At 43.4% G+C, this 25,125-nt stretch overlaps 2 protein-coding genes and 1 long non-coding RNA gene across 3 annotated transcripts in view; 2 read left to right on the forward strand and 1 right to left on the reverse strand.

Moving 5' to 3' along the window:
* ERP44 (endoplasmic reticulum protein 44) overlaps window positions 1-20,750 on the forward strand; it is a 152,990-nt gene extending 132,240 nt beyond the window's left edge. The window contains exons 10-12 of the mRNA XM_063922655.1: window positions 845-986; window positions 14,223-14,325; window positions 20,317-20,750. Of these exons, the coding sequence (XP_063778725.1) occupies window positions 845-986; window positions 14,223-14,325; window positions 20,317-20,421 (350 nt within the window). The 3' untranslated portion in view covers window positions 20,422-20,750. The remainder of the gene's footprint in view (window positions 1-844; window positions 987-14,222; window positions 14,326-20,316) is intronic.
* Window positions 5,319-7,028, forward strand: LOC134929055 (uncharacterized). The gene is made up of 3 exons (XR_010178241.1): window positions 5,319-6,289; window positions 6,387-6,758; window positions 6,840-7,028. It is a non-coding gene; the product is annotated as an uncharacterized LOC134929055 (long non-coding RNA).
* LOC134928710 (myb-related transcription factor, partner of profilin-like) lies at window positions 10,279-13,009 on the reverse strand. The gene is made up of 3 exons (XM_063924724.1): window positions 12,897-13,009; window positions 10,986-11,161; window positions 10,279-10,818 (listed from the first exon to the last, which is right to left on the reverse strand). Exons 2-3 carry the CDS (start codon window positions 11,157-11,159, stop codon window positions 10,279-10,281), a joined length of 714 nt encoding a protein of 237 aa, XP_063780794.1. The 5' UTR covers window positions 11,160-11,161; window positions 12,897-13,009.
* Window positions 20,751-25,125: the final 4,375 nt, after the last annotated feature.

Consider the following 25,125-nt stretch of genomic DNA (forward strand, 5'->3'; position numbering starts at 1 on the left):
GTGAAAATTATATTTGAAAACATCAAAAACCTATTTTTTAAGCCAATGCAAACCTAAAAATGTTATCCTTATGCCAATAGCTTAGGTTTTCTTTAAGAAATGAATTTGATGCACATCTGCATTATAGCACTGTATGCCCATATGACTTGCGTAAGTGTGCGCTGGAACTTGCTCTATGTACAGTGGTAGTTTCTTATTATAAGGATAAAGAAACCTAAAGTAATGCCCAGGTATCTTGTACTTTATATCATATGGAAGCTTTAGGCCGTGTAGTTCTTATTGCACTGTTCTTGTAGTGCAGAGGTTCTCAAACTCGGTCCTTGGGGGCCCACACAGTGCATGTTTTGTAGGTCTCCTCACAGAATCGCAAGTGAAATAGTTAGCTCCACCTGTGGACCTTTTAAAATGTGTCGGTGAGTAATTAATACACCTGTGCACCTGCTGGGTTACCTGCAAAACATGCACTGTGTGGGCTCCCGAGGACCGAGTTTGAGAACCTCTGTTGTAGTGAATGTTCTTTATTACTTCCTATTACTCTATTGCTGCTGTTATTCAGAGAGCCCTTGCTCTCACAAGACACTGTAAACCTGTAGACGTATACAAACAAAAATAAATGAACAGTGTGCCATATTACTGTACATACTGCTTCATAGGAAGATTGGCCTGCTATGAAATGCAATACACTGTCCTTCAGCAAACCATCCTTTCTTTGATTTTAAAATCAATTAATTTAAAATAAAATAGACTTGCAGAAATGTAAGTTAATTGCTGTGCAATTCATTATTTCTTTTATTGAGCAGAAAAAGCTATTATGCCAATCTTCTTTTATGTTTGCTTTATACAGGAACAATAAATTTCTTGCATGCGGACTGTGACAAGTTTAGGCATCCTCTCTTGCACATTCAGAAAAGTCCCGGAGACTGCCCTGTGATAGCGATTGATAGCTTTAGGCACATGTATGTCTTTTCAGATTTTAAAGATTTATCGTAAGTATTTTTATTTTCTTTACTCTTGTCACATTTATATTCTAAAACAATCTCATTTCATCTTAGACGTGATTTTGCCAGATATTAAGTGGCCACACTTGCAATAATTTACTCCTAATTTTTCCCATGTTGCTGCATGTGAACAACTGGTACAGTAATTCTAAGCCGTATCTGATTAGCTTTCTATAGTGACTGGCTGTACAGTATATCAGTGTTTGGATCACACTGCATTATCATAACAAATGATTCTCTGACCAGCTGTTGCTGGTACAAAGTTGTATTAGTCTAATATAATGTCCATGGTGAGACTGAATATGAATGCCTAATGAGGAGGCAAAATAATAAAGATAAAAACAATTAATACATTTGTTGAAAAGTATTCATTATATTTAAGTGTTATGCCTGTTTACCCATTTTTTAGCTACCTTTGTTGACTACAAAATGAAAGAAATCTAATTTTTTGTTTTTAATATGGGATTTTTTGTTTAATTATCACCACCTACCTTTCTCAAGCTTAATTATTTTTAAAACCATATATGCAACTGCTGTATTATCTTTTATTTATCTAATCTATCTGAGACATGTTCACTTAATGACCTGATAGTACAGATGGACCCTCCCATTATATTTGCTGGCTGAGGTGTTAGTTGCAATCACGGATACGCAGCGTGCCTGGGCGCAAGGACGCTTGCCTAGTCGTAGGGAGGTGCACAGAGCGTTTGGCGTTACCTTTGAGTGTAATACCTGCGATCATCCACCAGATATCGCTTTTTAAAATCACCATTGCGCATGTGTGTGGTCACCATTAAAATACAATACTGAACTACAGCGCAATAGCTATTTTACTGGAGTGTCTCATTACGCTACACTATGCTACAGTATATAGTACTGTATTTAGTACAGTATATACAGATGCAAACAAATGTGATAAAGCTACAGTATAGTGCATTGATGATAGGGATATGCGAGTGTCCAAGTCCCGCAAATAAAACAACAAATAAAATTAGTAGTGTATACAGACGCAAACGAACGTGTTGCAGGTATGGTCCATTGATGTTAGGGATATGTGAGCGTCCAAATCCCGTAGCCATTACTGCATAATCTAAACCAATGGGAAGAGACCAGCTTACATTTACACATCGGCTTATGTATCTGTCATGCGGCAACGTGTCCGAGTGGTGAAGTGTGCCGCTTCCCATGCTTAGAGTCCCAGGTTTGATCCCCAAAGTGCAAATGCATGTTTATTTTTTCCTGACACTTTATTCATTTTTTTTTTTTTTAATCTATAGTAATATACCTTCACATTCAATAGAAGTGTGCACACAGGTTTTACATAAATCGGGACAAAGATGCAGGAGCATCTCATTACGCTAGTAGACAGCTTATCTTATGAAGATAAGCGAGCTCTATGCATGCTGTACAGTACTGTAGCAGGCCAGACTCAGTTGCACGGTGGTTTTACAAAATGGATGCCGCTCGTAACTGAGCGTCTCACGGAAGCCCACAGCTGTGGAGCGAGCGACGGCATAGGTTTTGCAAGTAACAGGGCAATGCCGAATGAGCATCTCAATACCCTAGTTAAAATACATGGGCGATAGGGATAAGAGCGCTCTATGCACCGTGCGATACACCGGACTTGACCGCATAGCAAACTGACAAAATGGCTGCCGCCCGTGACCCCCCTGCCTAATGGAAGCCCTCAGCTATGGAGCGAGCGATGGCATAGGTTTTGCAAGTATCAGGGCAATGCTGAAGGAGCTTCTCAATACCATAGTAAAATACACAGGGGCGATAGGGATAAGTGACCCTGCGCCTCATGGAAGCCCACAGCTATGGAGCTTGCAACTCGGACACGACGTTTCATGATAGATACACGCGCTCATGTGTAAATGTACTGTAAGCAATGATTACTTCCCATTGGTTTCTGTGTATGCCGTTACGGGACTTGGACACTCATACTGTACAATACAGCATATGCCTAATGTCAATGGACCATAGTTTGTAACACGTTCTATAGCTGTGGCTCTAACATGATTTGCGTCTGTATACACGATTTATATTAATCGCTCATTCTACGGGATTTATAAACTCACAAAACCCTAACGTCATAAGAACCTTTGTTTTACACTTTTGCTTGCGTCTGTATACACTGTTTTAATTGATTTATTTATTTGTTCATTTTTTGCCGGTGAATTAATAATTTCTGCAGAACAGAGACTGAATAATTTCTGCAGAACACTGTATTTAGCCACCACCTCCCCCCATCCCCTTCTCCTTCCCCTGTGAGCCTGCTCATTTCACAGACAGGGAGGGAGGTCAGGTTACAATAAATTGACAACACAGTACTGTACAGTATGTATTTGAAGTGCTGATAAGTGCAGTCGCTTTGATAGAGACACGAGCTCTTGTGTAAATGTTAGCAGTGATTCCTTCTCATACAGTACAGCACAGATTCTCTAACTGCAATGAACTACAGTTTTGCTCGAACAGTTAGTTGCATCTGTATAGACTATTTATATTTATTGATTCGTCTACGGGACCTCATTGCCGCTGTTTTAGATAGCGTAATGAGACACTCCTGCCGCTTTGTCCTGATATATGTAAAACCTGTGTGCAGACTTCTATGGAATGTGAAGGTATATTACTATAGGTTAAAACAAAAAAATTAATAAAGCGTCCGGAAAAAATAAACATGGAAACACTTTGGGAATTGAACCCCGGACTCTAAGCATGAGAAGCGGCACACTTCACCACTCTGACACGACGCCGCATGATAGATACGCATGCTCATGTGTAAATGTACTGTAAGCAGTGATCCCTTCCCATTGGTTTTTGTGTATGCCGTTACGGGACTTGGACGCTCTTACTGTACAATACATATACATATATCGTCCATGAACTACAGTATTGCTTTAACACATTAGTTGCGACAGTATACACTTTTTATTTATTAATTTGTCAACGTCGGTGAACTACAGTATTGCTTTAACACATTAGTTGCCTCTGTATACACTGTTTTTTTTATATGTTTTGCCTACGGGACTTGGACGCTCACATACAGTAACACGGCAATGGACAAGTGTTTCAACACGTTCGTATACAGTAACATTACAGTCGTCACTGACCATTTGCCAGTGCTTGTAGATCAATCCGCCGCTATTCGCTCTAAAGTACTGGATTAGTGGCGTATTAGCCACCCAGTGGTGTTGTGTATTGCATACGGAGTATGTAGTCGTGCCTCAACGCCCCTGTCCGTGCATAAACTCAACAACCTAAGCTATCGCTTACGTGCGATTAAACCTCCGTTTAGGCGGAGAAACTGCAAAGATGAGGGAGGCTAAAATCTGTACATACATAAGGTTATAGTTCATTAGGTTGAAAAATAAATTGGTCCATTAAGTCTACCTTCCATAAATTCTAATGGTGGTGATCCAGAAAAAAGCAAAGCAAAACCTTACTTGGGACATTTGTAAATGTAACCTCACAGAGACAATCTATTAAATCCACAGTTGTATAATTTTAAAAAATAAACAAGCATTGCTTTTTTCCCTTCTCTTTAAGAATTAATCCCTTCCATTCTCTTTACTCATGATGTTGTCCACATTTGAACCTTCTTGCCTTTATAAAACTAATCTGTATTCATAATGAGGTCTAACTATTGACTTATGAAATGGTGCTGGTATGTTTGCTTCTTGTGCCTTTATTCCCCTCTTTATGCCTTGCAGGACTTACTGACTTACTTGCTGCTACTTGGCTTTCTGTTGAACTCTTACGCCTAATTATTTTCCATCATATTCCATTTTTGTAATTACGATTGATATTACCACAACCTAGAGGCATAGCCCTTATATTTACCTTTAGCAACTTACACGTGCCAAGACCAGTGTGCCATTTTGCGTAAATCATTTAGGTATATGCAATTGCGGTCGAATTCCAGAAAAAGTCGAATTCCGGAACGAATTCGCCTCAAAAAAACAATTCGCCTATGCAGTACAGTACTTTATCGCAAAAAAACGGACATTCAAAATTCGACTTTTGGCAATTCGACTTTTTTCGCATTCGACTTTTCTGCAATGGTATAGATGCTGCAATTCGCCCAAAGCATATTCAATTCAAGTTTGGAAATTCGCCTGCAGTGCTTTTCGACCGCAAATTCGCCTATTTTAGTCCGCCTCAGTTGACTGGCGGGATCTAAAAAAAAAATTTTAGTACATGTTTTTTTTGGATATTTGAGGATTGCTAGTAGCATATCTATTTATATTTGAAAGGATTATCTACTTGGTTTGTCTTTTTTTGCTTCACAAGTATTATTTAATTGATTTTTCAAAGGAATATTTTTTTCTTCAATCTCCTGAGGGAAATTTACCCATGATTCCACAGTTTTTCCCAGGATACACTTCTGCAAAGCCCCTCCTATCTCCTCACTCCCAGGTTTGAGACTACAGGGAGAAGGAGCCATTTTACAGTCAGCTCTGTGGAATCGTTTTTTTAGGAAAATTCCTGCGTTTTAAAACACATTCCTATTTTTGTACTGACTACAATGATGGAGCCTTTTTCTGACCAGATTGTGATGTTCATGCTGGCTGCAAGCATGATGGAGGAAGAAAGTGCTGATGAACATCAGGATCCAGGTCAGCAAATGTCTGCATTGGGTGAGCCAGTATTGCGGGTTTCATTTCCACGTCCACGCCAGTATCGCACTAGGCGTGAACTGGAGGATCTCAGCGAGTTCGAGGTGATACAAAATTATCGCTTATCGACTCGCGACATATATTCGCTGTACGCTCTGTTGGAGGCCGACTTGGAACCTCGGGCACGGACAAATCGTGCAATCAGCGGTTTTCAGAAACTGCTGGGGACGTTACATTTTTTGGCGTCCGGCACATTCCAGCCTACACTGTCTCAAACATGCGGTTTTTCACAGTCGACACTGTCGCGCTGTATAACCCAGGTCATTAGGGCTTTCCGCAAATTGACGATCCAGTACATCACATTTCCAGAGACGGACAGCGAATGTCGTGAGATCAAATTAGGCTTTTTCAACAAATACAAATTTCCCAATGTGCTGGGCGCGATTGACTGTACCCACGTGCAGATCAGACCGCCACGGAATTCAGAGGAATGTTTTCGGAACTGAAAACAGTTCCATTCCCTGAACGTGCAGGCGGTCTGTGATGTAAACATGAGATTTTTGAACATTTTTGTGGGATTTCCTGGATCATCTCACGACTCCTTCATCCTAAGCCAGTCATCGCTGTTTGACAAGTTTGAAACTGGAAACATGCCTGGTGGCTGGCTGTTAGGTATGTATTTTCATTTTTTTATTTTTTTATTATTTTATTATTATTTTTTTTTATTATTTTTTACAAGTACCTAACATTTTTTTTATATTTTCTATAGGCGATGCGGGTTATCCAAACAAACCGTGGCTGTTGACCCCATTGTCTAATCCTGTTGGTAGAGCAGAAAAACGTTACCAAGAGACACACATTGCATCGAGGGGAGTAATTGAGCGTGCCTTCGGTGTACTTAAAAGCCGGTTTCGATGTTTAGACACTTCCGGCGGTGCTCTTTTGTACTCACCGTCGAAGGTTTGCGGCATGGTAAATGCATGTTGTATTTTACACAACATATGTGTCGCAAACCGTTTGCCGGTGACTCTTCGTCGCAGTGCTTTCCGACGCGGGAACCGGTCTTCTGCTCTACCGGTGGGTATGGACGAAGGAGAGGATTCCCGGCGGACATTGATCCAAAATTATTTTGCAGTTGCCTGTGAGTATACTGACATTTGTATTATCGTGTAAACTGACATTGGAATATTTTTAAAAAAACCTCTTCATTTATGTATTTCAGAGTTTTACATCCTGTTGATGTATATCCCCAGGCCATGTTTGTACAGTTCGTTACCCCGTTTTATCCTGTTGTTGGGTTCCCGCAAATATTTGATCCTTTTATCCAACTCTACCATGGGTGAACCTACTGGTGATGTGGACCTGACCCTCCGCCATGTAGCAGACAAACCCCCCCTCAGGTGAGATGTATTGCCCAAAACTCCCTTGTCCAAAATCACCCCGGCATGTCCAAAGTGCAGCCCTCCGGCATTTGCAAGACTGCACATCCAAGCATTCCCTGAAACAGCAATGCTAGGGAATGTTTGGATGTGTAGTGATGCAAGTGCAGGAGGGTTGCATTTGGGCCGCTGCAACCCGCTTGTGTTGTGTGGACTGTTGTATGTACCTCTTTTTCCAGCCCCAGGGTGACACTATCACCCATATCTGGATGCTCAAACTTTTCTCTTCCACAGGTCCTGCGATGTATCTTCCCAAGTGGCGTGGATGTGAGGAGACACGACATTTCACCTGATGTTCCATGGGTGACCCTACTGGTGATGTGGACCTGACCCTCCGCCATGTAGCAGACAACCCCCCCTCAGGTGAGATGTATTGCCCAAAACTCCCTTGTCCAAAATCACCCCGGCATGTCCAAAGTGCAGCCCTCCGGCATTTGCAAGACTGCACATCCAAACATTCCCTGAAACAGCAATGCTAGGGAATGTTTGGATGTGTAGTGATGCAAGTGCAGGAGGGTTGCATTTGGGCCGCTGCAACCCGCTTGTGTTGTGTGGACTGTTGTATGTACCTCTTTTTCCAGCCCCAGGGTGACACTATCACCCATATCTGGAAGCTCATACTGTTCTCTTCCACAGGTCTTCCGGTGTATCCTTCCTAAGTGGTGTGGATGTGAAGAGACGGTTCCCTTGATGTTCCCTGGGCAATCTACTTACGTACAATTCAAATGCATTACAAATTTTAATAAAAACCACAGGAAACTTCTATTTTTAAAAGTTTATTGAAGAAAAATTTTTAATAAAGTTTGAAAGTTAATTAAAACAAAAAAGTAGTTTGTTCTTCTTTACATTCTTTTCTTGTGTATATAGATATCTGTGGGGAAAAGAAAAAAAAGTATATTAAAGTAAAGACACACTAAACTCATGTTCATTTATTTTCACTAAAAATTGGTGGAACAACACAGCCCAGCATGACCCATTGCTGGACTGTGTGGTTCTACAGAGGCATGCGGTTCAAAGTGAAAGAGTGGCGTCAGTGGTCAGCACTTTGACACGCTAACATTTGTGGAACAACACAGCCCAGCATGACCCATTGCTGGACTGTGTGGTTCTACAGAGGCATGCGGTTCAAAGTGAAAGAGTGGCGTCAGTGGTCAGCACTTTGACACGCTAACATTTGTGGAACAACACAGCCCAGCATGACCCATTGCTGGACTGTGTGGTTCTACAGAGGCATGCGGTTCAAATTTTCTTGAATGAAACATGGTTCTACTCACCTTGGTACGCACAACACAAACTTATGCCGTCCACTTCATTTTTCCCCACCAATCCTATGAAGAAGACAAAAACACAGACTAGTGAATAGTAAATTCACACAATTAAAGCCTACTGTACACCATTACAAAAAGGATTTTTGGAAGAAAAAAGTGGTATCAGAATAGCTCTTTGGCCCATCATACACGTAGCCACAAGGAGCTTTCATCCGTTACCACACGCGCCCGCATACATGCCCGCGCATGTATGCCTACACAAAGCTCCTTGGTAGTACCCGGTCACGGGTGGGGAAGCCCAACACAGAAAACAATAGTAAGAAAAAAAACAAACTAATGGGAGGGGAAGAAAGGGATACACGAAAAACATTTGTAAATAAATAAAACAATACGACCGGGTTTATGGTGGAAGTCTGTCCGGATCCTCTTCTTCCCCCTGATAGGGCGTGGATGTCCTGGGAGGCTGGGAAGTATGTTGACTGGTCCTCTGTGCCCATGCTGCTGAAGATTGTGTGGCCGGTGGTGGAGGCATCTGGGGGGTGGGGTACATCCCTGTATATCCCTGGTACATCTGTGACTGTCTGTACTGGGATGGGACTTGAGGAAGGGTACGAGGCGTCCTTGTGGCTTGCGACGGCGGATATGGTGGATCACCAGCGTGTTGATTAGCTGTTCCTGGGAGCTTATCATAGATCATCTGCAGTGTGGTTGCGATGACCTGTTGGCTGGATGAGGAGTGTCGATGACTCTCCGACATGTTTTTATTGCTTGCTGCCAGACATGCAGTGTTGTCCACGAGCCGGGTCATGGATTCGGCCAGAATGTTAAGTACGGTCATACTCTCCCTATGATCTTGCATTCTGACCTGTAGTATTGTGGCCGTGCTGTCGGAAAGAGTCTTTTGCAGTTCAAGCAGACTGTTTGCCATTTTCTCCATTGTCCTCTCAATGTTGTCCAGTCTGCTTCCCACGACATTTGTGTATGTATCCTGGCGTGTCCCAATCTCTGATGCCAGGGTGTGAACCCTCTGAACAGTTGAGGGATTCTGCCCTTCCTGGATGTCTGCCACAACTTGGATTTGGGCAGCTGAAAAGAAAATTAGACAATATTATACACATTCATCATACATTTTTTTGAAGGCTCACAATTCAATTTACTCACGCAGGGATGTAGTAACTGGAGCCTCCTGCACTTCCACCTCGTCATCCTCTGACGACTCCTGTAGGAGATCCGGCCTGAAGTAGGAACCAATCCCCGAAGCTAGTCCGCTGCTGGTTCGTGGCACCACTGTTTGCAAAATAATTTTTTTGGGAAAGTTAATAAACTTTACACAACTGCTGACCCCCCCCCCCTCCACCCTCCCACACACACAAAATAAATACAAACCTCCATCCTGTGATGCCGCTGCTCCAGGAGCTCCACTTGTCCTCGTTTCGGAAGACTTTTCAAGGGTCTGGCTGGATACGTCTGCACGGCTGTCCTCAAACCCAAGAAAAGTTTCGTCTGTTAACCCTGTAGACTCAAACAGATCGGGTGATGGGTCCACAAGGGTTGTGTCTGGAGGCTCTTCAGTCACAGTCCCAGAGCTCCTGGAGAGACGACGATCTGGTGATGGCCTGCGCGCAGGAGCTGTAGTTTGGCGCCCATCTTGTGGTGTGGTCGCCGACGGTGTCTGGCGCACAGGTGAGAGTCTGTGCGCCGACGTCGTCTGGTGCACAGGTGACAAACTGCGCGATGACGAACTGTGGCGCACAGGTGACGATCTGTGTGCTCGCGATGCTTGCGGCGCAGTTGATGGTCCGCGCGCTGCTGCCGATGCCTGCTGCACAGGTGACGGTCCGTGCGCTGGCGATGTCCTGTGCGCAGGTGATGTCCTCTAGGCAGGCCTGTCTGAAAAAAAAATTAAAAAAAAAACACATTTAGCACATACAAACATTTTAAAGGGAAGTACAGCTCATGTGAATGTATTCTTACCATCAGATCTCCTTTTGGACGGCTTATCTCCCGCCTTCTTCCGTCTTCTGGGCGGTTCTTCCTCCTCGGGAAAGCCAGCAGGACGGCTAGAGTCCACACCTCCGCGAACTCCTTCGACCATGGCAGGGTTCATGCGCCTTCTAATAACATCCTCCCAGGGTAGCCACTTCAGGTTGAGAGCCGGGCCACCTCCCGTAGCTGTCTCATGTCGGCGCTGAATCCCCATCTTCTTCTTGGTCTGTCTGCGGCAATCACTGTACCGCTTCAAGCAATTTCTGGTGCTCCGGCGGTTTCCAGATATTGCAGTGACTTGACTCGCAATGGATTCCCAGATGCTTCGCTTTGTCCTAGCTGCTGTTGTCTGTGCCCTTGGTCCATACAAAACGTCGTAGGACCTGTCGACGCAATCCACTAGGGTACAGTTTTCCGCCTCAGTGTATCTGGGTCCACGCACCTTTTTCTGTCCTGCATCTTCACCAGAGGCTTCCTCCTCCGACTGCTCCTCTGGCTGGCTTCTTGCCTTTAGGGATTAAAAAAAATAAAAAAAAATAATAATAAGATCGGTATGTACCTGTGAGTGTCAGTATCCCTGGCATTGCGCACATATTCCAGTAGGTGTGCATGGCATTGCGCAAACTACAGTAAAGAAAGTTTGATGCTATTTGTGTCTGCAGGTGTGGTTAGTACCTTTCTACTAGGCTTTTTCTTGGACTTCTCATGGGCCCTTGACCGCGGCTGGTCACTACATGCCTGGGCGGTCGTATCCGCCTCCTGGGTTGGCTCCCACTCCTCGTTGCTATGAAGGGATAGATCCGAGGGGGTGGGGGAAGGGGCGGATCGGGTCTGCTTGTCCTTTGACATCTCTGTTATAAAATAAAAATAAAATAAACATACATACATACATACATACATACATACATACATACATACATACATGTATAAATGGCTGACCCACACAAAATGGCTGACCCACACTGTCGACTAAACTTGCTCCAAATCACCCCAAAATGGCCAGAAAGCATCCCAACACACTCAGGAGGTACACCACAGCAAAATTAGGCGGGAAAACACGTTTGCCAAACTGCCGACAACACAGGTCGACCAGGCTGTCGACTAAACTTGCTCCAAATCACCCCAAAATGGCCAGAAAGCATCCCAACACACTCAGGAGGTACACCACAGCAAAATTAGGCGGGAAAACACATGTTTGCCAAACAGTCTACAGCACAGGTCGACCAGGCTGTCGACTAAACTTGCTCCAAATCACCCCAAAATGGCCAGAAAGCATCCCAGCACACTCAGGAGGAACACCACAGCAAAATTAGGCGGGAAAACACATGTTTGCCAAACAGTCTACAGCACAGGTCGACCAGGCTGTCGACTAAACTTGCTCCAAATCACCCCAAAATGGCCAGAAAGCATCCCAGCACACTCAGGAGGAACACCACAGCAAAATTAGGCGGGAAAACACATGTTTGCCAAACAGTCTACAGCACAGGTCGACCAGGCTGTCGACTAAACTTGCTCCAAATCACCCCAAAATGGCCAGAAAGCATCCCAACACACTCAGGAGGTACACCACAGCAAAATTAGGCGGGAAAACACGTTTGCCAAACAGTCTACAGCACAGGTCGACCAGGCTGTCGACTAAACTTGCTCCAAATCACCCCAAAATGGCCAGAAAGCATCCCAGCACACTCAGGAGGAACACCACAGCAAAATTAGGCGGGAAAACACATGTTTGCCAAACAGTCTACAGCACAGGTCGACCAGGCTGTCGACTAAACTTGCTCCAAATCACCCCAAAATGGCCAGAAAGCATCCCAGCACACTCAGGAGGAACACCACAGCAAAATTAGGCGGGAAAACACATGTTTGCCAAACTGCCGACAGCACAGGTCGACCAGGCTGTCGACTAAACTTGCTCCAAATCACCCCAAAATGGCCAGAAAGCATCCCAACACACTCAGGAGGTACACCACAGCAAAATTAGGCGGGAAAACACATGTTTGCCAAACAGTCTACAGCACAGGTCGACCAGGCTGTCGACTAAACTTGCTCCAAATCACCCCAAAATGGCCAGAAAGCATCCCAGCACACTCAGGAGGAACACCACAGCAAAATTAGGCGGGAAAACACATGTTTGCCAAACAGTCTACAGCACAGGTCGACCAGGCTGTCGACTAAACTTGCTCCAAATCACCCCAAAATGGCCAGAAAGCATCCCAGCACACTCAGGAGGAACACCACAGCAAAATTAGGCGGGAAAACCACATGTTTGCCAAACAGTCTACAGCACAGGTCGACCAGGCTGTCGACTAAACTTGCTCCAAATCACCCCAAAATGGCCAGAAAGCATCCCAACACACTCAGGAGGTACACCAATGCTAATAGAAGACCCAAAAAAGTCAATTTAAGAATAAAAAAAAAACGTGAAAAACTACCCCAAAACACAAGTCTCCCCCAAAAAATGCAGCAACACAAGCAAGGGGCTATACACATACCTGCACACATACACAAACACCCCATGTACACCTCATGGCAACCCCCACTACACAAACACATACATGCAACACCAGACACACATGTGGTACTTACCTACAAATGTAGTAAAAGCTCCTAAAATGGCTCTCCTCCGGGTAACAGGAATCCTCCTGACTGTCCTGGAATAAAGCCTGCTGGGGTGTCCAAACGATATCCACAGCAAACAACCAAATTGCTAGCTCTGCACCTCCTCACACCTCTCTGCAGGTTCACAAAATGGCTGCAGAGCACGCAGCAAACAAGCCCTAATAAAGGGCTGCTTTCGGCGGGAAGGCGAATTCAGTACTCCCACTACTCGCCGATTGGCCGTAATCCGCCTGGGGGTGGGTCGAATCAGTTATACATTGAATATGGTGAATTCAGGGTCCCGGCGACAGGGCTGCGGCTGGCGATAGCGGGCGAATTATACAGGGGCGGATTAAATGACGCGATTCGCCCGCTATTGCATATACCCCATTGTGTAGCAAATGATTGTCCTGCCCTGTTATAATAACCCTGCACAGCTTGGCGTTACTAATAGTTTCATTCAATGATCATTATTTCTTTAAAATAAAATTTATTAGGTTGTGATTTATTTTTTTGAATTTGTGAAGCTCCTAATGTTTTAGTAATTGTATCTTCAGTAAGCATTGCTTTGTGATTAAAAAAAAAAAACCACATACACTGGGCCCATGGATAGTAAGTTAATGCATGGAATGTACAGAGCAATAATAATAAAAAAAAAAACCCTGTGAATGCAAGAATGAAAAATGTAAAGAAATGTATTTTAGCACTGTGATATAACTGGGGGTGGTGTATGACATCATTGTAGACGTGGCACTTAACAAATATGCCCGAAAAGGCACAGGGTTGGGAGACTATGCTTGTGCACAGGTGCAGTGAAATTAAAATGTGGTGTTCCTTTTAATGAGGTAGGTGTGTAAGCAGAAGTCCTCTGCTCACACACACACGCCCCATTTCTTACCACTATTCCCCTACTTATGATCTACAGTACCTAAGGCCCGTCCTCCGCAACTACATCAGTACCCTTCTCTTATGACTTACCTGCTAGTCTGTAGCCACCACCCATCCTTACTTTCTCATCACCATACAGTATCATCATGCTGCACCTGTTACAGTCCTGCAGCATAGTAAGAGAAGGATCGTCTCACTTGTCTCAGATTCTACACTGCCGGAAACACCAGAATGCTTTGGTAGCCTGCATGTTTAAACCAATTCACTTAGATAAATGATATGGCAGAAATAAGTGGAAAAAATAAAGCAATGATTTCAGATGAAGCAACATCCTGCCATAGAAAGGTAATGATGACTTTAATGAACAGTTAAAAAAAAATATATATACTCATTTTTTTTTTTTTTTTTTGTCCCCCCCCCCTCCAGAATTCCCGGCAAACTAAGGCAATTTGTTTTAGATTTACACTCTGGAAAATTGCATAGAGAATTCCACCATGGACCTGACCCAACTGATGTCGCTCCAGGACAGGTATTTTTTCTTTCTTTTTATATATATATATTCTAGCACGAGACTTATGGTAAACAATGTCAGGATTGACTGTTAACAAATGGAAACCCTATGCCTTTCATGTAGCTTGATTATTGGACTTGTCATGTGATGGTGAAGCAACATCTCTTGATGTTGGAAAGGTAATGGAGATAAGAAAGCCTTGTACTCCTGAACGTCTGACAGGCCCGTAGGCATACCCAGGAACTATGCAATATGAACATGTCAAAGCAGTCAAGAGCCAAATCACAATCAAAGCTTAACGTTGTTTGTATAATATGAAAGCGTCTTTAGTTCCTTCCATATTATGGTGGGTAGTCCTTAGTGACATCACTAGGGCGTTTGGTAGCCATGTCAGGGTCCTTTATAAAAGGGACTGTAACATAAGGAAATTATTTTCTTTCTGTTCCCCAGCATAGGCAAATGCACCAGACACAGTTTTGATAACAGCAAGCTTAGATGGTTGCTCTTTACTTTCTCTGTAGTTCCTTTCGGTTCTTTATGCACGCCCACATAAAGGCCATTCAGAATGCCCAGTGTCATTACACACACCTGAATGGTTAAAGTATTCACACCACAGTAAGAATGTTAGGAGGCTAGGGTTAAGGGAAAGGGTTTATGGGGAATAATAGACAACTACAGTAATGAATTTTGAGGCATGCTAGTTAACCAGCTAGCACCATGACAGAATACGGTTTACAGAGCTGCAATATGGGAAACAATCCTGTTTCTCCCAGATAACTTCCTCAGACCTTGAGTTGACGTACAGTACGATTTGAAAAATCTGTGATGAGGAAGTGCTTGAAATACCAGCCGGTATCCCTGGGAAATGAGGTCCTTCACCCAAGGATCCCGGCAAGACTTCGCCCACACATGGGCGAAGTGTTGAAGGCGAGCACCTATCTGAAATCGCCTTGCTGCTGGGGCCAACCGTTACGCGGAAGGCTTAGCGGCAGGGGATCCGGTGGTCTAGTTCAGGGATGCAACAGTTGCAGGTTTACGGGACTTACCACGAAATCCTCTGAGTAGTGGAGAATCCCCGGCCCCTGCCTCTGAACCTTGCCGCACGAAAGGACTGCAAGGAGGGTCCTGTGTAAGAGCGTCTAGCAGGCGCCGCCGACGGCAGATAGGTAGACTTATCCACCGTTGACTGGGAGATCCATTTATTTAATTCGTCCCCAAACAAGGCATCACCTGTAAAGGGAAGATTTTCGACACCCTTTTTGGAATCGGCGTCCGCTGACCATTGACGTAACCACAGAGCTCTGCATGCCGAAACTGCCATAGCAGTAGTGCGGTCATTTATCTTACACAATTCCTGTATAGCCTCGCTCATAAAATTAGCATCCTGTATGTGTTACAGCAGAGTAATGACCTCATCCTGGGTCAGTGTGTCTAATCCATTAATAATATCGGACCACTTGACTACTGCCGTGGAAATTCACCCACAAACTATTGTGGGGCACTGTGCTACGCCCGCTGCTACATATATTGCCTTTAGAGTGGTCTCAATTTTACGGTCAGCGGAGTCTTTAAGGGATATAGCCCCTGGCACCAGCAGTACCAATTTCTTAATCTGGACAAGAACGTATCAAATGACTAGGGTTTTTCCCATACCTTCCTGTCCTCAGCTGGGAGGGGAAAAGTAGATAAAAACCTGAGGAGTTTTACATTTCTTGTCAGGGTTTACCCATGCCTCCCTGGCCAGGGAGTTTAATACCTTAGACAGGAAACGTGGCTGAGGTCTTGGGTTTAACATTAAAGTACAGCTCCTCATCTGGTTCTGCTTCCTGATCTGGTATGTGAAGAACCTCTTACAGCATAAATAAGGCCCTCCACCCCGGGGGACAGAGTGCTGTCCTTATCCACATCAGGCTGATCAGAATCAGACAGGAGCACCTGTGGCAGTGAGTGTTTGTGAAACCAACAGACGGCTGAGAAGCCTTTCTGGTATCTGCTGCTTTGGCCATACAATCCATAGACTGTTTTAACACCTGTCTCTCCTTTTTTTGCTGCAGCTAATTCTGAATTCACATTCTGAATCATGCTTTTAAATGTATCTAGCCAGTCAGGTGCCTGTGAACTGTCCCTGTGGAGATGAGGAGCATTGTTCACACATGAGGGACTCTTCTGAAGAAGGGGTTGACAAGTTAAACAATAGTTTATTAGGAGATGATTTGCGCAGTTAAATCAATGGTACAGCTATAACCTAAATCTAATAGTGCATCCCCACTGCACTAAAATAACAGATAGCACTATCAAAGATATATTACAAGTGCTCTACAGATAGCCCACTTCACCAACCAATTTCACCACGCATACCCCTTTTCCACTAGCTAGCACGGGTCGCAGCCAGGAGCCTGACACGGCTGTGACCCGTGCTAGAGCCCCCTTCTACCCTGTGCTCACCAACACGGCATATTGCCGGGTTAGTTGCGCGGCAGGGGCGGCCCTGGGAGATCACATGATCTCCCAGCACGCCCTTCAATACAGTGTAAACGGGAGCCGTTTTGCATCGACACGGCTTCCTCCGTTTACACTACAATCCTACCCGGATCATTCCCGTGTCCTACCCAGGTAGCTACCCTGGTAGGATTCACGGGTCACTTGATTCTGGTTTTTGCGGGGGGGGGGGGGGGGGGGGGGGGGGAACCTTTTCCACTAGCAAAAAACACTGGTAAATGCGCGCCCCCGTGCATTTACCCTTGTTTTTTGAGCTAGTGGAAAAGGGGTATAAGTAATGAATAAAAAAGGAAAAATACTGTTTTCAAGTATCTCCCATTCACAGATAGCAGATGGTATTTCAATAATTCCTTTTGATCGGATTTGTAACAAACTGTGCCCCTTCATATATAGAAGAGCTAATTTAGCTCATAAAGGGGTACACAAGGGAATATACTATAGTGCAAATTTATCTTTTTAAAATTCATAGATTAAAGAATACTTCACACTTACAAACAGAGTAGATCAAAGCGCATACAGGGGGTAATTCCAAGTTGATCGCAGCAGGAAACTTTTTAGCAGTTGGGCATAACCATGTGCACTGCAGGGGCGGCAGGGGCAGATATAACATTTGCAGAGAGAGTTAGATTTGAGTGGGTTATTTTGTTTCTGTGCAGGGTAAATACTGGCTGCTTTATTTTTACACTGCAATTTAGATTTCAGTTTGAATACACCCTACCCAAATCTAACTCTCTGCACATGTTATATCTACCCCTGTGGGTAGGTAATCCTTTTCAGATGTTATAAATATGTTCCGCTGCTCTCACTTTTAAACTCCTTGTGGTTTTACCATCATAGAAGTAACCACACGAACATTCAATAACATATGTAACATTTCTCGAATGGCAAGAAATAAACTTTTATTTCAACTGACCTTTCGTTAATAGATTATTGATTTTTCTATCTTTAGATCTAACGGTTTTGCACATTAAGCAATCACCGCAATGGTGGAACCCCTTAGTTCTAATACTTTGTCTGGGGTTAGTCTCAACATTGCTCCTTACTAGATGGTTTTGTAATGACGGTGCTCTTTTAGAAATAGATTTAGGCCTATCAGGTATGACCTTCCCCAGCAAATGGTCTTGTTTTAGCAATTTCCAGTTGGACTTGAAGATTTTCTCCTATTTCTTTATATTTAGTATTAAACTGGCTAATAAATGCCCACTGGAACTTATTCTCATTATTCTTTTCAACCATTGGGGGTTTGACTTTTAACAAGTCAGCTCTTTCCATTGTATTAACTCTTTCTCTAGTTTTATTTAATAAATCAGTCGAGTATCCTTTGGCTATAAGTCTTTCCGATAGATCATTTTGTTGTCTATTGCAAACTGTACTGTCAATACAGTTTTGCTCAATCCTTCTGTATTGACTGAAGGGAATAGATTCCAGCCAAATGGAATGATGGCTAGATGTATCTATAAAACTATTTGAATCTGTTGTTTTCCTGAATGTCCGAGTTTTTAAGATTCCCACATCTATATAGATTTTAAGGTCCAAAAAGATTATATCAGTTTGGCTCGTATTAAAGGTCAATTTGATGGACATATCATTCAAATTCAATGTACCACAAAAATGGTCCAGGTCTTGCGTTCTTCCTCTCCATATAAAAATGTCTATAAAATGTTGCAAGAGCACCAGGTTCGACCCAGCTGGCCACCACTGAATATTACTTGTTCCTACCAGTGCGCCATAAATTTGCATAGCTGGGGGTGAACCTGGTGCCCATGGCAGTGCCCGCCTGTTGTAGATAAAAGGTGCCTTCAAATATAAAATAATTATTAGTTAGAATAAATGTGATGCTGTCTAAAATTAATTTTTTCAAATCTGATCCTAAAGTGCTTGAATTCAGAAAATAAGATACAGCAGCTATGCCTTTTTCTTTCACTATAATGGTGTACAAGGTCCCTACATCGGCGCTACACAAGTAGTCGCCCTCACACCACTCATACGTAATTACTTTTTATGTTTGCACTCCTTTATATATTAATGGAATTGAAGCGTTAACTTTGTTGGTTACCGTCTAGAATCTGTGCCTATTATTGATCATGTTTTTATTTTGAGGTACCGCGCTGTATTTTAACTAAATGTGGACACTATTATAAACTGAGTGAATCCTCGTTTGGAACGCAAATATTAGAGACTTTTCTGGTTTATGGAACGCAGCAGCAGCAGGAAATGGTGCCTTCCCGCCTCTTGTCCCGCTCTCCGGGATGCCTCACCCCTGTAATGGCGCACGGTCCCACCAATGTTTATACTAGCTGATGTAACATAGTACACACAACACCTAATGACCGTGAGCACTGTGGAGCATGAACCTGCTGAGCCAGTGTAGTCCGCGGCAGGCACCGCAACTCGTGGCCCGTGACCGCTGCGTGACATGCCGCCAAAGCCGCACCGGAGACCCGCTAACCGCCCCAGTGTTAACACTCACCGCACCTGCCGATCTTCAGCATCTGTTAGAGGGTGGCAGCTAGCTGCTGGCGTTGGCACACAGTGTGTTGTGTGAAACAGCACCTCAGGAGCTCCGTGTCCTGGCAGCTGGGATTATGAACCATTAACCCTCAGGAGGTTGTTTCTGTCCCCCCTCTAAATCCCACGAAGCAGGTAGACTGGTTGCCAACCAGTACTACCTGAAAATAAATAAAATAAAAAATAAAGGAAACTCTTTGGAGCTACAGAGAAGTGCACCCGGCTCCTTGGGCATGTTTTTCTAAACTGAGTCTGGTAGGAGGGGCATAGAGGGGAGGAGTCAGAACACGCATACACACCCTAAAAGTTTTTAAAGTGCCAGGCTTCAGTGGATCCGATCTATACCCCATGGTACTAAAGTACAGATCCCCAGTATCCACTAGGACGTAAGAGAAATAAATAATATCCCAATGTTATCCTGTGGATAAACTGTGGACCCTGCAGGAGAAACCTGCATTTGCATGTTTTTTCAGATCCCTATCGTACAGGATGCAGCAGCAACGAGCATTGCATCCACCTCTGAATCCGGCCCAGAATAACAGAAAGGATCATAAAAAGTATATGCCTTTATCCCCACCCCCACCTGTATAATGCCCAAAATGTGTAGATATACAGTATCCTCAACTCTTTTTCCAAAAGTAATGCCCTATCTGTCCTGCAAAGCTAATACAGTATATAGTATGTTTTACAAGAGAGAGAAAATAAATTGAAGAAATGAAGGGGTAACCTCAAGAGAAGAGTCTTACTTTGGAGGAAAGGTTAATTGGGTATATGCACATGGTAGACCAATACTAAATATTTATATGTAAAGCCAATGGAATTGTGTCCCTATTTATTGAGCACACATTTATATTCCATGTTTCTGTATTATTATGGATTTATACCTTCTGTTAATTTTAAATGTAGTAAAAACTCCAGTCTTATAGTGTCTTGCTAATGATGATTAAAGCATTTTATTTGTATAGTTATGTGACTGCCACTCACTCTTATCTCTTACTACAGCAAACTCAAGATGTGGCAAGCAGTCCCCCAGAGAGCTCTTTCCAGAAATTAGCCCCAAGCGAATATAGGTACACCATACTGAATAGGGATCGCGACGAGCTTTAATCAGATCTGCATTGGAAGCCTTAAAAACATACTATGATGAAGTTCAGTACGATCTAAAAAAAATAAAAATAAAAGTTAGCCTATATTTTCATAATTGTATTTTTTATTTGGGATTAACAAACAGTAATGAATGGTTTATTTTTATTTGCTCCCACTGTTTGTAAATATGTATGTTTAGTGATTTCTGTACAATCTTTTAAAAGAAAAGTAAGAAAATGTACTTCTCTGAAACGACCTGTCCTGTTTCTTAGTTCATACAAAAGTGTCATGACAATACGCATAAGCTGTTATATTGCACTTCCCTCATTAAATTGGATTTTTGGATGTTTTCTGTGACGTTGATGCCTTTATTTCAATTCAGCATAAAATGGAAATCCGATGTGTAAAATGCATACTGAGAGAATTGCTTTGTGTACTGAGAGGTCTGTATTGTCTTTTCGGGATACTTACTAAAATAGATTGCTGGAAAAATGTGCTATTTCTATCAAAAAATAAATGAAGATTAATTTATTTACCAACCAATTAAAATAGATCAACCCTTTACATAACCTTACCACAGTGCTAAATATATAGCTATATATGTATGTGTTAAAAGTACACCTGTGACGTGGACATGGATTTAGGGAATTTAACACTATAGTATTAATTAAACAAATAAATGTACAATGTATGCCTTAGCCACTCCTTCCAGTTACTTACAGAGGTTGCATGACAATTATAAAAGTGTTCCTTCTGTCATCTTGGTTCTAAGCAATGAACTTCAGATATTTCAACATGTTATCTGGGCAGTGACTCACACCACGCCCAAACTCTCATGTTTTCTCACACACCCCAGCATCACTGCCACGATTCCTTATCCAACACAAGAATACAAGTTTAGACATAAACTATCACACTGACAAATTCACTGGCTTCTAGCTGTTGCCAAGTGCACATTTGACATCCTGAAGTAGCTTATGCTTGTGGAAGAAAATTGTGGCTACTGTAGAAAATATTCTAAGACTGTGAGGGCTTCAGTAAACTTTATTGTGAGAAATCACCAGCTAAATACCAAACCCTTTTAGCCAGTGGGGGGAAAAAACTGAATTAAAGTTGCAAGACTCATTTATACCCCTTTTTCACTTGTAGCACAGGTCGAAGCCGGGACCCTGACACAGCTGCGACCCGTACTACAGCCCCCTTCTACACTAGCTCCACCAAACCGGCATATTGCCGGGTTGGTGATGCTGCTGCTTACACGGCAGATCACATGATCTCCCAGCGCTGCCCTTTCATTCACTGTGAACGCCGTTTACACTACACAGCATACCGAGTTGAACATATGTTCAACTCGGCAAGCTACCCGGGTAGGATTACCGGATCACTTGATCCGGGAATTTGCAGGGGGGGGGGGGCGTATCCACTAGGAAAAAACTCTGGTAAATGCGCGCCCCCGCGCATTTACCCGTGTTTTAAGAGCTAGTGGAAAAGGGATATTAGACCTCAGATTACGCCCTTATTTTAGAAATAAAGCTAGCACCTTCCAGATTCACTGACACGGAGGATATTTCTCAGGAATTTCTTAATTACTATCAATCTCTATGCGTAGCCACGCCTGATAAACCTGCATTAATCATGACTATTTTGAGGGAGGCAGGAATACCAACTCTTACAGAGGAGGGCCTTTTTGGTTGCTCTTTGATTAAGTCCTTCAGTAAGGGTAAATACTCTGGGGCTGAATATTACTAAATTCTGGCTCCGCATAGTTCTCATTTATTTTTCATTTTAAATTCTATATTGGAAGGTAATGCTCCACCTTCAGATTTTTTTTTTTTGTATAATCCGTTTTTATTAAGGATTTTAAAAGACATGAACAAAGAAAGACACAAATACAATTACAAATATAGAAACACCTACACAAGTAAAGCTACTACACACAAATCTGATTGTACAAATGCCTGATGAAGAGATAGCAAACCAGCAGAATAGAATGAAACCATCAAAGGCAATATATACCAAGTGGGTAGGCAGTTAGAGTTTAACATCCGAGGAGCAAGAGATACTCTGATGAAATATCGCAGAGAAATCTTGGTACGCCTGTGTAAGGGCTGCAATGCACATCAGCAATAAAGGGTGTTTTCAAACATAAGAAACTTAAAGACTAAAAGAAAAGCAGAACAGTAAAGCTGGTAGGCATCAGGGACAGGAGCTAGAAGCAGTAGGAAGGAAGAAAAAGATAAAAAAAAGGAAGGGGTGGAGAGTAGGAGAAGTACCCACTTAGCAAGCTATGTGAAACAGAAATAGGGATACTAACCACTATCCAAGGGAGTGGCTATGTAGGCCTGGGAAGCTTTGTATTCTAGCCAAGGGGACCATGTGGAATCAAATTCACGAGACTTGCCTATCGAGGAGAGGAACAGGTCTTCCATTCTCATGAACTAATCTAGTTTAGTGAACCATGTACGACTCGTGGGAGGGAGGTGGGATCTCCACATGGCCGGGATCACAGCACGCGCTGCGTTACTTAAATGTCGCAGCAAGGAATGTTTGTGTTGGGACACTGGAATATTGGAGTGATTATTAAGCCAGAATGCTGGATCCTGTGGGATGTGGATCTTAAGAATAACCTGAGAGATGTGCATAACCTCCCGCCAAAAGGGTTGGATCGGGGGACATGTCCACCAAATATGTAGGAGGGTGCCAGATGGGGAGGAGCAGCGCTAGCAGTGGGCTGATGAGGAGGGATACATAGCATGGAGGAGAGAGGGATGCCTGTACCACCTTGTCACAACTTTATATTGAGTCTCCCTGGTCTAGGTTTTCAATAAAAAAAATTCCCAGTCCCTAGGCGACAAGGAAATGCCCAAGTCCCTCTCCCAAGCCACAGCAAAGGATGGAGTGACGAAGGTTGGTAATGGCACACAATTTTGTACAGTGTGGATATGGCGTGGGTCGGGTCAAGGACAGCAACACAGAGTTTCTCAAATAGTCAATTCTCTAGCGGCGCACCGAAGTCTAGAGCCAGTCACCAAGAAGTGTATTTGTAGGAATTTCCAAAAGTCCTGCTGGGGGATGTCCCACTTCGCCCTCAAGTCTGAGAATTGTTTGACTCCAGTCGGTGATACTATCTGACCAACCCTGAACAGTCCCGTTACAGCCAAACGTGAGAAGTGGGCGGGGTTAACACCCGGAGCAAAATCAAGGTTGGCCAGAAAGGAGGTCAAGGGGCCAAATTTGGAAGAGATATAAGGAAGTTCCCGTACTGATTTCCAGGCGGCTAGCGTGGGAGTTATAGTAGGATGGGGGAGGAGCAATTTAGGGGAGGAGGGGAGCCAGGGGAATATCTACGGGAATTGCTGTACGTACAGGCCATCCAGCTCCACTCATTGTTTATGTTCGCGGTTTCTCGTCCAGTCTATAATTCTACTCAAAAGAATGGCATGGTAATAATATTTTATATCCGGAAGATGGAGGCCGCCATTCTTGATCGATTTAGTTAATTGGGAACGTTTTAAGCCTAGGTCTCCTCCTCTGCTAGACAAACTGCTGGATCAAAAGTGAAATAGATCGGAACCAGGACTCTGGGATGCGGATTGGGAGGGCCTGCATTACATACAATAATTTAGGGAGGGTATTCATCTTAACTATATTTATCCTCCCAAACCAAGATAGATATTTCATATTCCATCTAGAGTAGTCATTCCGAATCGTTTGTAAAAGAGGTAAATAATTCAACAGGAACAAGTGGGACTCGTTAGCGGACAACTTAACACCGAGATAAGTTATGTGAGAAGATTGCCATGAGAAAGGGAAAGAACGTTTAAGGTCCGTAACGGATTCTGCAGGGGTGGAAATATTAAGAGCGCTGGATTTAGAATAATTAATTTTGAAATTAGAAAGCTGTCCAAAGAGGTCAAGTTCCTTCATTGGGTGTGGTAAGGAGTCAGTGGGATGAGATACTATGGCTAAGAGGTCGTCTGCAAATAGGGCTAACTTATACTCACCCTCTCCTACGGTAAAGCCCCTGATGTCGTGATTAGCTCGTATAGCTCTAGCCAGCGCCTCAATACATAGCACAAAGATCAATGGAGATAATGGGCAGCCTTGCCTAGTGCCGTTGCTTATGGTGAATGGGTCAGATAAGGTGCCATTTACGCGAACCTTTGCCGTTGGAGAGTTATAGAGGGCTAGTATCCAAGTAAGTGCATTGGGACCTAAGCCTATATATGCTCCAAAATCGATTTCATAAATTTACAACTGACCCTATCAAATGCCTTTTCGGCGTCTGTAGAAAGTAGCATAGTAGGGGTAGAACTGTGGGATGCTAAATGGATGAGGTTGAGGATTTTGGTTTTGTTGTCTTTAGCCTCTTGGCCAACAACAAAACCTACCTGATTTCGGAGGGAAATGGGTCTGCAGCTGGAGCAGACCGAAGGGTCTTTGCCCTGCTTCGGTATCACTGAAACATGGGCCTCCAGAGAATCACGGGAGAAATGAGAACCAGATGTAATTGAGTTAAATGCTCGAAGGAGTAGGGGGATCAACTTATCCTTAAACACCTTGTAGTATGCGATAGTGGATCCGTCAGGGCCAGGGCTTTTTCCCGACGGCATAGAGGAGATGGCCTGATCTAGCTCTTGGGCAGTGAAAGGGGTTTCTAGCAAGCCAAGCTTGGAGAGCGGGATAATCTATGAACTTCAGATATTCCCTTATTTTTTGGAGTGA

The sequence above is a fragment of the Pseudophryne corroboree genome, chromosome 5 (assembly GCF_028390025.1).
Source record: "Pseudophryne corroboree isolate aPseCor3 chromosome 5, aPseCor3.hap2, whole genome shotgun sequence".
Lineage (NCBI taxonomy): Eukaryota > Metazoa > Chordata > Amphibia > Anura > Myobatrachidae > Pseudophryne > Pseudophryne corroboree.

Bases quoted from the DNA above. Each gene is read 5' to 3' on its own strand.
- LOC134928710 (XM_063924724.1), bottom strand. From the start codon at position 11,159: ATGTCAAAGGACAAGCAGACCCGATCCGCCCCTTCCCCCACCCCCTCG. The intron at 10,819-10,985 runs GTACTAACCACA...TAATCCCTAAAG, and splicing joins AGAAAAAGCCTAGTAGAAAG to GCAAGAAGCCAGCCAGAGGA.